At 36.4% G+C, this 13,340-nt stretch overlaps 1 protein-coding gene across 4 annotated transcripts in view; it reads left to right on the top strand.

Annotated features, from left to right (window-relative positions):
- LOC126971544 (multidrug resistance-associated protein 1) overlaps window positions 1-13,340 on the top strand; it is a 77,960-nt gene that overhangs the window by 37,328 nt on the left and 27,292 nt on the right. For 2 of the 4 annotated variants that reach the window (XM_050817831.1, XM_050817833.1), the window contains exons 10-18: window positions 432-578; window positions 1,404-1,488; window positions 2,536-2,730; window positions 4,102-4,278; window positions 5,521-5,654; window positions 7,468-7,678; window positions 9,353-9,469; window positions 10,191-10,297; window positions 11,368-11,511. In XM_050817831.1, coding sequence (XP_050673788.1) covers window positions 432-578; window positions 1,404-1,488; window positions 2,536-2,730; window positions 4,102-4,278; window positions 5,521-5,654; window positions 7,468-7,678; window positions 9,353-9,469; window positions 10,191-10,297; window positions 11,368-11,511 — 1,317 coding nt within the window. The remainder of the gene's footprint in view (window positions 1-431; window positions 579-1,403; window positions 1,489-2,535; window positions 2,731-4,101; window positions 4,279-5,520; window positions 5,655-7,467; window positions 7,679-9,352; window positions 9,470-10,190; window positions 10,298-11,367; window positions 11,512-13,340) is intronic. The other 2 variants (XM_050817830.1, XM_050817832.1) reach the window with 1 other exon arrangement.

The following is a 13,340-nucleotide window of genomic DNA, read 5'->3' on the forward strand; positions in this document are numbered from 1 at the left end:
CTGCCTTTTTATTGAGAAAATGTTTATTGACAGATGTGCTTGGAGCATTAGCCACAGTACTACTAACTCATCAAATATTTTCGGAATTTATATCAAACTTTTCAAATTAGTCGTAACCGTAACAAGCATTATGCGGTGTTCAGTAGGAATTATAATGCAATGACAGTTTGATATAGAATCTTAAAAATCATGTTTAATATAGATTTTATTTATTTAAAAATAGTATGGTCTAGACAAAGTATTATTATTCTATTATCTAATTTACCAAAAACCTTAATAAAATCTGAATGTCAAATATATGACATCCATACCTCTAATGAATTCATTTGTACAATTATTATGGCGCTATTATGCTAAAGCCAATGCTCTGTCTAGACCCAAGCCTTGATCTAACATAATATAAGACGTCATTAACCGGACCGGTGCCTCAGGTATCGCTGATGTCATTCGGATGCTTTGTTCTGGTTAACGACACCGAAGTACTGGATTCCAAGCGGGCATTCGTTGCTCTGTCTCTTTTCAACATTCTGCGTTTCCCACTATCCATGCTGCCTAACGTTATATCGAATGTGGTGCAAGTAAGTCTACACTCACTTTATTCATGTCACTCTCATGCGAAGAGGGTCTATGGGAATATAATTACGGAGTTTCCTATAAGAGGTTGGATATTTTAATTATCAAACTCACGTACAGAATATTCTGTGAAGTGAAGAGTAAAGGTTAAGGTTCTACTAACATGACAGTAGAAGTAAAATTATTCGTAGGAATGAGATATATTATCTCCGGTGCAGTATCGTACTAAGACAAATTCAACGTTAATCACTTAAATTTTCTCTAACATAACATTTTCGTATCTGAGCTAATTATTAGATTCTTTGAAAGCAAAATTAAAAATATTACAACTTCGCTCTTTTAAATCTTTGCTCAACCTTAACTTTCGTACTTTTTATATTCTTTCTACTATGCGATTATTTATTTTTGTTTTTGTGTCACTATTTACTTTTGCCATGACATTAAAGTCTGATTCAGAATGCTGATCGTCTCTTGCAAAATTATACCAAGTTGGAGATCTGGGCTGCTGTTTGGAATTATACTTATAGTTTGGTTACCAATAATTATTACTGTTAAAAGTAAAATGTGCTAGGACTGAGCAAGAAAATTAAAGTAACAATTACTGTGAAAAAAAAAGCTTTAGTCGTGAACATTAGTGCTATAGTCGATACATACATTTCAAACACATTACAATCCAATACTTCTGCGTTATATTCCTGTACTACCCTCAATAATTTTTAACGTAACGGTGATTGGTATTTTCCTGACTTACCGCATGCCCTTTCCTTCTTCGATTTATTTATATTTTCTACGCGATGTGTAGATACTTTAATATTGTTATTGTTTTCTAGACGTCTGTTGGTATAACGAGATTGAATAAGTTCTTGAATAGTGAGGAATTGGACTTGGATTCAATCGAGCACGACCCTAAAGAACGTAAGTAGATATATATTTCTGTCTTATTTTTTTCTTGTAATAACAAATATATCCAGATGAAAATATTATTGTTGCTGTATCAGTATGGCTGGTGAGACTCTACTAGAGAACTTAAGTTTTGAACAAATTTCCCTATAAATGTTTGTTAGTTTAAAGAAAGCGCCGACAGGTCCTTGTGTCCCCCCTCCCTACTTCCGCTAGTATTTATATTTATTTTTAATTATTTTTTTCATGTATGATTGCTAAATGTCAGGTCCTAGACTATCATTGGAGTTTCACCAGTAATTCTGTATGCGATTTGTTTTAAAGAGGGTAGTTTGACATTACCATCTAACGCTATATAGTTGTGTGTCCAGAGTTTTTTTTATCTATGTGAGATCGATCTATTATCTATCTATACAAATGCATTATTGCATATAGGGATATTAATGGTTAAAATCTTTGCCCAGTTGTAGAATTTTGTTGTTGTTGTTGAGTTCGACAGAATTTATACGTGCATCACGCCAACTGTCGTGACATGATTATAAGTCAGTTGCTAATTGCCATGCCTTGTATTGCAGCATATCAATATTTGATATTTTTGTTACTAAATTTATAAAGACATTACATATTACCTACCTTTATTACAAGAAACCTTAAAAGTTTGCAGTTATTAAAGCTAGAATAACTACGCATTTGAATGGCGCTTCTAAATATCAAAAGTATCGTGTACCCAAGGTGCAACTATGTCATGGTTACGAACATGCATTAATAAGGTTTTATAACTATCTTCTAGTGCAAAAGTAATCCGGTAACAAAAAAAAAACAAAAAATGTGTTTGAAAATATTTTTGTGTTAAACTAAAGTAACATGCAACCTGTGGCAATTTAAGTATGTAGCTTAAAAACGGACTTTCCAGTTGCAATGCACTTTCTTTTTCGATTGTGAAATACTTTCTTCATCTGTTGGCGGTACCTGCCACCTAACCCAAAGTTGATATTTGTTTAATACAATATCATTATCATTGTTTCAGCGACTTAGATAAATTTAATATATTTTTTTCTGCAGCTTCCCCGCTAGTGATAGAGAACGGGTTCTTCTCATGGGGCGACGCCTCCGAGCCGATACTGAAGAACATCAACCTGCAGGTTCCCAAGGGTCACATGGTTGCGGTGGTGGGAGCTGTCGGCTCGGGCAAAAGCTCGCTGCTCTCTGCGCTTCTGGGGGAGATGAACAAGATATCCGGCAGGGTCAACACTTACGGTATGCTTTCTCAACCATAACCTCATCAGAATCATATTAAAATGATTTTAACCATCATGTATGGCACAAGGCGCTCCTCTCGAAAATTCCATCATTTTTTTTTATGGAATAGGAGGACAAGCGAGCGTACGGGTCACCTGTTGTTAATTGATCACCGCCGCCCACACTCTCATTTGCAACACCAGAGGAATCACAAGAGCGTTGCCGGCCTTTAAGGAAGGTGTACGCGCTTTTCTTGAAGGTACCCATGTCGTATCGTCCCGGAAACACCGCACAAGGAAGCTCATTCCACAGCTTCGTAGTACGAGGAAGAAAGCTCCTTGAAAACCGCACTGTGGAGGACCGACACACATCCAGATGGTGGGGATGATATCGTAACTTGTGGCGTGTCGTGCGAAGGTGAAATTCGGCGGCAGGAATCAGGTTGAACAGCTCTTCGGAACACTCCCCGTGATAAATGCGGTAGAAGACACACAATCATTTGGACTTCCCGAGAATTTATGCAAGTGGAAGCAGGGTCCTACATTAGGCGCAGCATGCGAATTTTGCTCGAACCTGAAGCCCGTGAACGCCGAGGTTTCCCAGGGCTGTGTGATATCTTCTATAGTGTTTCATCTGCTTATGAAATGATATAAGATCCCTCTCTTGGGAAATCATTGACCAGTTTCGCAATAAACTTGCCTTGAATCGGGTCTTCGTCTTCAAGACTCAATTTTGCGCGTTAACCACTAAAGAAACACCACTAATCGTATCTATGCCTCTAGTGTCGTAATATTGGTTCTCGAAATCTCGAGCAATTGCTTATACCGCGGTGACCTAGAATGGGATCATAATTAGTACAAGGTAATACTTCAAGCCGGCCCACATTCTGGCGCTCCAAAAAGTGCAGGTCCAACCACATATGGTGTATAGCTCTCATTTCTGGTGTGTTACACCAGTTGCTTAACTAGCACCAAGGGCATTTCAGACAGAACTTTTGAACGTTCAATATAAAAATTTGAAATTTCATTATATTTAAAAACAACTTAATTATTAATTTCAATTAATTTTCTTAAATACATTAATCAAACAAAATCACTATTTCAACAGTGCACAGTATATACACATTGAACTTTTTACTAAATCCATTCAATTTTACTTATAAGATAGAAGAACACAGCACTAATGTTGCACAATATGTCAGCTGTATAGCTACAGATATACTGCTATACGCGTTTCGGTGACGCGAACTCACGAGATTTCTTCCATCAAAACAGTGTCTAACTATACATTTATATATATTTTTTTAATTATTTATTTATCGCGTGCGCCAGAACGCGGCTAAAGAAGTTTTGGCTTCAATAAAAACTTTGGTAATCATTTATTGAACAGGTAGCAATGCGCTGGTGACGCAGCAGGCGTGGATACAAAACGCCACGCTCCAGGACAACATATTGTTCGGGAAGCCATTGGACAAGGCCAAGTACAACAACGTGATCGATATGTGCGCGCTCAAGACTGACTTCGATGTACTGCCCGGCGGAGATCAGACAGAGATCGGAGAGAAAGGTACGTGCATGGTGTAATAATGATATACTCCGTGTGGTATTCTCTTCTCACGATGGCCAAAGACTACGTCACGATAAGTTTTGCTATCGATTGTCCTTTTAGAATCTAATATATAAAATTCTCGTCTCATGGTGTTAAACTTTGAACTCCGCCGAAACGGCTTTACCGATTCTCATGAAATTTTGAGTGCATATTGGGTAGGTCTGAGAATCGGACATCTATTTTTCATCCCCCAAAATGTTAAGGGTAGTCCACACGATTTTTTTGACATTTTATTTAAATTTTTTGAATATGAGTCAGCATTAAAAAATACATACAACTTCAAATTTTCACCCATCTACGATCAAAAGTTACTTTTGTATCGCGATTTTAATATCGGCAATACAACGTTTGCTGGGTCAGCTAGTAATATATAATAAAATAAATTACTATCTTAACTAATTTTATTCATTGAATTATTCGTTCATTATCGTTTTAATTAAGTTAAAAAATCACATTTTTCTCGGTTAATTCAATCGCACAAAGTGGCAAGACATCGCGTTGACAAGTGTAATACTGACAGCTTGCCATTTCATCGCTATTGTCGTGTCGTTCACATCTATAGCGTTGTTTCATTCGAAAATAGTTTGAGAACCGCATAGCAACTGATGACGTATGCTTAGGCCAGTCACGTGACCCAGCGCGGAAAGAGAACACCAAGCGGAGCTTATTATGATACCAGTGGGAGGTTCCTTTGCACAGATTTGATATCTGTATAGGTACCACAACAGCGCCTATTTCTGCCGTGAAGCAGTAATGTGTAAGCATTATTGTGTTTCGGTCTGAAGGGCGCTGTAGCTAGTGAAATTACTGGGCAAATGAGACTTAATATCTCAATATTATATCTAATTGTAGTGCCGATCAATATTTTTGGATTTTACAAGAATCCTGAGCGGCACTGCATTGTAATGGGCAGGGTGTATCAATTACCATCAGCTGAACGTCCTGTTCGTCGTGTTCATCTCGTCCCTTAATGTCATAAAGACTGCTTTTTAAAATCTAATTTACATCAATTTCATTAGTTTTTATTTATTTTACCTTTAATATTTGCTTGCATATATACTCTTCTCTATCTACAATATTAAGAGGGAGCTTATGTATGTTGAAAGGGTTCTGGAGTTCATGAAAATAATTACTAGAAAACTGTTTATCAATTTTGAGAAAATAAATGCTTTTCATGAGACTAGAGTGCTGTTTGTGCAGGTATCAACTTGTCCGGTGGACAGAAGCAACGCGTTTCCCTGGCGCGCGCAGTCTACTACGACGCGGACAATTACTTCCTGGATGACCCGCTCAGCGCAGTCGACTCGCACGTCGGGAAACACATATTTGAAAAGGTAAGCAAACCTCTACAATTATTTAGCTCTCATTTCTGGTGTGTTACACCAGTTGTTTATCTAGCACCAAGGGACTTTTCTCACAGAACTTTTGAACGTTTAATATTAAAATTTGAAATTTCATTATATTTAAAAACAACTTAATTATTAATTTCAATTAATTTTCTTAAATACATTTATCAAACAAAAACACTACTTCAACAGTGCACAGTATATACACATTGAACTTTTCACTAAATCCATTCAATTTCATGCATTGCTATAGCAATGCAGGGACTGCAAGCCTTTTTTAGGCTCCACAAAATGGTGTCCGCCAATTTGGGTATTCCGGGATCGTCCTTTAGATGGTTAGGAACCAAAAATCCTGGAGATGCTTTTGGTGACGCTGTAAAACTCGTATGCGTTTGTTGAAGCAAAAATCCCTTTAAAATTAGAGTTTTGGTATTAAATAAATAAAAATTCTTTATTGGTTTCAATAAATTCTCCTTAACAAATAAAGGCAAGATCGTTATTTAAAGCATATAAAGAATACTTGTGCTAGAGGCTCCGTTCTTTCTTAGCCTTAAAATAACATACTTAGAGAACTTTATGAAATATGATGAAACGTGTGAGTGTGTGTGTGGTGTGTGTGTGTTTAATTAAAGTCTGGTATAAGTTAACCTCGGACAGTTTTATCTCACTCGCAACAATTTGGAAGTATAAAAGCGAATTATAAATTTAGCATGCACCTGTATGACAGCGGGCAAAGTTGAATTAAAATAAATGAAAAAGCGTGGGGTGCCTTTTAAGATATTATTAAAATAATAATTCTTCTACACCCCACGCTTTTTTTACAATAAAATATATTTTTTTACACTATTTTCAATTTAAATTTATTTTCCATTTTTTAGTTGAATTTTATCTAAAGCGTGCTTTTTAGTTTTTTGTAACTATTATTTATTTTTCATTTTTTAGTTAAATTTTCTATAAAAGCGTATTTTTAAAACTATTAAGTACTTAAACATCAATTCCTGCCTTATCGACTATAAATGAAAATTATATAAATTAATAAAAATCATATTCTGCAAATTGAAAAATTGAATAATTTTATCAAATTAGTGTAACGTCATCGGTCCTCGATAAATCTAAAAAGTTTGAACGAAATCTAGCCATTTAAATTGGGTCAAAATCGCGCCCAAATAAGTCGGTTACAAACATACAGGTGAAGCTAATATAAAGCGTATAAAAAGCTACTGGTCTTGGGCCAGTGCTGATGTCATCAATGACTGCTTCATAACAGCTAGCCAGACGATTTCGGCGAATGTGTCTTATCAATAATAGACAATGTTGGAAAGTTTAGCCACGAAGGATGCTCAATATGTTATTAACTATTGCTTCCACAATATCGTCAGCGAAAGAATCAAAGAATAGATAGGTGGCCAATCTAACATTCATTGCCACGATTCTGAAAATCTGTAGAAGTGTAAATGAATTAACCATAAAATACAATTAAATAAGAATTTTATATCCATAGTATTATGTCGTATGGTATATTGCTATGGGGCAACGCTGCCGATATTAATACAATATTTGTGCTGCAGAAGAGGGCTATTCGCGCTATTTATAACCTACGTCCTAAAGAATCATTGAGAGCAAAATAGCCCAAAAAAGCCCGCTGAGTTTGTTGCGCTCATTCTTCTCAGGTCTGAGGCATTCATTTTGAAATGGGTGGTAGATTTTTTTGACTTTCAATAAGTGATGTCACATCCTATTTTGAATAAACATATTTGAATTTGCATTTTGAATTTGAATACTTGCTTCTCTTCTTTGTCAGGTTATCGGGCCGAACGGTCTTTTGAAGGACAAGACGCGTGTCTGGGTGACGCACAACGTGTCGTACCTCGCGCAGTGCGACTTGGTGATGGTGCTGCGCGACGGGGAAATATCCGAGGTGGGCACCTACCAGCAGTTGCTGGAGAAGAAGGGCGCTTTTGCTGAGTTCCTGCTGCACCATCTGAGCGATGCCGAGAAAACGTCCCCGGAAGGTAAGCGGCATAATGACTTGTATTGTGCTGTCAATTTATTTTTGTTTTGATACAAGTTTTTTCTGGTAATATTTTAAAATGGTTTTTCTCAAATATCTTTCATGTATAACACTTTGATGAATAATGATGGGTAACGAAAGAATGCCACATATTATCACATAAAGTATGGTACTTTATATGATAATTTGTGGCATTCTTTGTACGATGTACGACCGGCTGGACAATGCATATATTATATCATGTGAGGAACATAATTAATTTATTCGGTTTATTTACAATCACTTACAATAATACACATAAATATTAATATTTGAACTAAGAAATAGGAACTAAATGTAGTCATTACTTACAAATAAACACAGCTTGACATTATGAATATTATATTATAATATTGTTTAAACGACAGAAGCTTAAAAAATTAAAATATTATATTCTAACACATAAATCCCAAATTCAATATTTTTAATTGCAGTAATATATTTAATTGTCCGCACCAAAGAGTATTATTAAAAAAATATACTTTAAGTGGAAGCGAATCAACTTATGATTGCGATATTGATTGAAGTTTACAAGTGTTATGATTACTTTAGCTTTTGTAGAGTGTTATAACTCGTTTCGAGGGTACTTAGAAGAAGCGACTAGTTGAATGTCCGATTGATAAACATAATATCAATGTAAAATCGTTCCAGCTGCTTAGGAGGCAGTTCAATTGTGAATCTAAACCATTCTCGAATCCACCTGAAGACACACAGAAAGTTTAGGAGGAGTTCAGTTACAACAGACGCACAAAAGAAATATATATATTAAGATTAAGTAAAAATTTTATATTACTTTACACTACACCCGTGCTTTAAATCTTCTATTAAAGATTCTGAAACAGTTAGCTTATTACCAACATTAAAACATCCAATGTCGTAATAACCATTACATCATCCAAACGAGTGTTGTAATGTTGTACTGAATTTCATAACAACACTCCATGGTTTTTTTTCGATCCCTTCATGCGCAAAGAGTTTCAACAAACAGCCACATTCTTATAGCTCGATGCGTGGTATCTGTATGAATTTCAAAAAAAGAACATTTTCGTTTACGCGCGTTCCACACTACCAGAACATGGCGCGCCGTAAAAAAAATGTAGGTTATTCGAAACCCCGCCATTTTTCTTGAAAAAATGAGCGATTCAAGTTTTGACAGCACCCCGCCAGATATTTTAAGCGCTGCAAAAGAACATAATATTCAAGTGAATTTTAATAATTGCACTATGCAAAATGTAAATTACTACTAAAATAAATAATTATTTCTTTAATGCTTAGTTTATTTGTATATATTCAGTAATGGATGACATTAGGTTACTACTAGGATTGGCTGTTTTAATAATAGCAGTAAGCCAACTGTTTCAGAATATTTTAGAGGATTCATATTCTGGGTGTAGATAAAGTCTTGTATGCAACTGTTGATAATTAGCTATTAAAACACTCATGTGATACTATCATTCGTGTTTTAATACCCCTTATTACACAGTTGCATAAATAACTATTAGCTCATTTAGGTCACTTAAGTATAATGTTACATTAGTGCTGATTGTGTACTTTAGTGATGTCTAAACTAAGTAGCTAAACTACTTGTGTCTTAAACATCTGTTTGGGTATGATAAAAATATCTAATTTTCCACAGAGCTGGACGAGTTAAAACAGGATCTGGAGAGCAAGCTAGGAACGGAGTTCCAGAACAAGTTGCAGCGGGCTCGCTCGCTCTCGGAGAGTACGTCGGAATCGGAACAACCTGCCGCTGGTTCGTAATGTTGTCCATAACCACTGTGGGAGGCTCTTTTGCACCGGATCCCGGCTAGATTATGGGTACCACAACGGCGCCTATTTCTGCATTCTAATGTGTAAGCATTACTGTGTTTCAGTCTGAAGGGCGCCGTAGTTAGGGAAATTACTGGGCCAATGAGACTTGACATCTTATGTCTCAAGGTGACGAGCGCAGTTGTAGTGCCGCTCAGAATTTTTGGGTTTTTCAATAATCTTGGGTGGCCCTACATTGTAATGGGCCAGGCGTATCAATTAACATCAGCTGAACGTCCTGCTCGTCTCGTCCCTCATAGTTATAAAAAAAAAATAACTAAATTCAATCCATGTGAAAACGCTATAAGATTCGTAGGATTCTCTCGATTGGACCGAATAAGCAATTAACAACTGAAGAAGTGTCTGTTACATAGATTTGGATACTTCGACGGAATGATTTAAGAAACATATAGGCGTCAATATATGATTTTTTATGCATAGTTATGAAGACAATGACAAAACACACTTAATCTCGGTTTACGCATTGAGACATTTTCTGGAATACCTTAAGTAGACAATTACGGAATATCGTCCAGTTTGACTTCGATTAGCTCCCGATAATCAGCAATTGTAAAAATGGGTAATAGATACATCGAAACCACACATCACGGAGGTTATCCCGTACATAACTTAAGGTTAAAATAATATATGGCATTTATAAACAGGAGATCGCAGCGGCAGCATGAAACGAAAAACACCAGATGGCGCCACTCCTAACGAGTTGAAGGAGAAAAATAAACTTATCGAGGCCGAGAAAGCGGAAACCGGAAGTGTAAGTCTAATTTCATATCTCTATGGGTATCACAATGGCGCCTATTACTGCCGTGAAGCAGTAATATGTAACCATTATTGTGATTCGGTCTGAAGGACGCCGTAATGAGACTTAACATTCAATGTATCAAGGTGACGAGCGCAATTGTAGAACCCTATAATTTCTGAGTTTTTCAAGAATCCGAAGCGGCACTGGATTGTAATGGGCAGGGAGTATCAATTACCATCAGCTGAACGTCCTGCCCGTCTCGTCTCTAAAAATCTCTTCCGCCATTTTGCGACCCGCCCTTTTTTCGACGCGTCATAATGTTAGTGAAGTTTTAAAACCGTGTTTTCGGAAACGGCCGCTCGCTCGCTCAAAGTTGGGAATATACCATAGTTCGGTGTATTCCAAAACAAGCTCGACTATTGATATATAATGCCCTAGTTAAGCCACACTTACTCTACCTCATTGAAATATGGGGTAATGCAGGTAAGACTAATATAAAACCAATCCAAACGCTACAAAACCGAATAATAAAAATTTTACATAATTATGACTACTTAACTCCTACAGAAACTATTTACAAAGAAACGAAACTATTGAACATTACTCAACTTTACAACTACTACACATGCATACTTATATATAAGATAACTCATAGACTCACTCAAATACAACATTCACAACAAAACACAATACCAACAAATGTGTATTACGTCGCGCCACACACCTTGTATTACCTAGTATTAGAACCAACTATGGTAAAAATAATATAACATTTGCAGGAGCACAGCTATACAATAAGCTTCCGAAAACTGTTAGAGAAGCGACTTCGCTCAACATCTTCAAAAAAAGGCTGCTATATCATTTACAAAGCAATGAATAAAAACATCTTATCATAATAACAATAAACTATATCTTGTAACTTGGACCACCGCCTTAAAAAACCGGAAAGCAGCAATGAGCAAATTCGCCTCTCACTCACTGATTTTATGTTCTCATGTAAGTGACGACAGTCTTAATGAGAAATTAAAGTTCTTTAAGTCGATTTACTTAAAAATGTTAATTTTTCTTTGACTTTTTATCAGGTTAAATGGGCTGTGTACAAACACTACCTAACGAGCGTGGGGGTAATGGCAGCGGTGATCACCATCGTGATGAACTTAGTGCTGCAGGTGTTCCAGGTCGGCTCCAACTACTGGCTCGCGATGTGGTCCAATGACGCTTCTATGGTATGTACTATGTACCTCTACGTATGACTTTACTTGAACTAACGCTCTGTATATTATGTAGATGAGCGTTTGAGATGTTTGATTTGCGAATATAGATTCTAAGAGGCTTATCTTAGTTGCACCGCCCCATACCGGGATGCAGTAGGTGATCACTGATTGAGCCAAAGCGATGTATATTTTATTAAGGACTGTGCTATTCATAACGTGCCGCAGAGTTTTAAAAATCCACATAAGTTTTCTCACCCTGGTTATGACCAGTTCGATTTGGGAATGTCAACTTAACCTTTGGTCAATCAGGATGCCGAGATATTTGGTACAATTCACCTTTTCTATGGAGGGACAATTACAATTGAAATCGTGCTGGTTTGAGCATGAATGGATTCTGATATAGAACTCTTGAGCGGGCTGGTATCTGTCATGTGGAGAGAAACATATACAGTTTGTTTTTGATATATTGAGTGACAATATATTTTGGTTTAGCTAGGCTTTGGTTAGGCTTCCCACGAGATACCAGAGAAAACAATGGCTGTGTCGTCAGCATAAGTGAATATACTCGCCCCGTCGATCTGGAGGTTACATAGCTCGTTAATATAGATTAAAAAGAGTGTCGGGCCGAGGACACTGCCCTGCGGTACGAAATATTTCAATAACCTATCGACATAAAGCATTGGACTATAACTATATTGGACATAACTATGGACAGATAAGATCTTGTTATAAAACGGTGACAACAATGTATCCGTAACTAGAGATACGTTATTGAAAACGGCCGTTAATGAATTCCACGGACCATGGTTAATAACTATAATTATGTAAAGTGCGGTTTGCATTATACAGCGTCAGTTTCTCAATTCTGGAAGTGGTTGTTAATGGATCCGAGACCATCAAAACCGGTACATTGGTGGCTACAACCATTTAAAATACTAAACCCGATAATATCATAAGTGTGATTAAATTATTTGACAGTAACAATGCACGCCCCCTATTACTGTGATCGATATTGGAAATGTTTCTCGAGCATTTAGTAATAATAATAATAATATTGACACACTCTTACATGAATAATTTTTCCCCACAAGACAACAATATATTTAATACAATATACTTATAAATAAAAAAATAAAATAAAAAATAAAAATAAAAAAGCCTTTTATTTCTTACAGAAATGCTATTTACAAAGTCGATTAGTTTTGTTAGTATCAATAAGAAAAAAGATTAAGTAGTTAGTTAATTTAATTATTATGTTAGTTTTATAAAAAGGAATTAATTTTTATGCATTTTATTTTGCAAGAACCCCTCTGCAGGTAAAGGCCTCCTCCAAATTGAGCCAGTTTCCTCTGGATTGCGCTATTTGTATCCAGTTTGGACTCGCTGTGTGTTTAATTTCGTCCTCCCATCTGTTGCAAGGTCTCCCTTTCTTTCTTTAGCCCACTGGCCCCCTCCATTCTGTCGCTCTTTTTGTCCACCTTTGATCTTGCAGGCGTGCTATGTGTCCTGCCCACTTCCATTTTAATGCACGAGCTTGTGCTAGACCATCTATTGCTTTTGTGGTGTTGCGTATTTTTGTATGCCTTATTTTGTTTATTCTTTTTATATTTAACATACTCCGCTCCATTCCCCGTTGGCACGTTGTTATTTTATTTATGACATTTTTGTTAAATTTCCATGTCTAACAAGCATAGGTCAGACAAGGAATAAGGCAAGTATTCATAACCTTAGTCTTTAGTTGGATTGGCATGTTGCTCTTAAATATTTCCTTTAAGCTCCAGTATTTGTTCCATGTTAACTGAGCTCTGCGCTCAATCTCCTGGTAGTTGTTTGATCTGTCG

The sequence above is a fragment of the Leptidea sinapis genome, chromosome 24, assembly GCF_905404315.1.
Source record: "Leptidea sinapis chromosome 24, ilLepSina1.1, whole genome shotgun sequence".
Classification (NCBI taxonomy): domain Eukaryota; kingdom Metazoa; phylum Arthropoda; class Insecta; order Lepidoptera; family Pieridae; genus Leptidea; species Leptidea sinapis.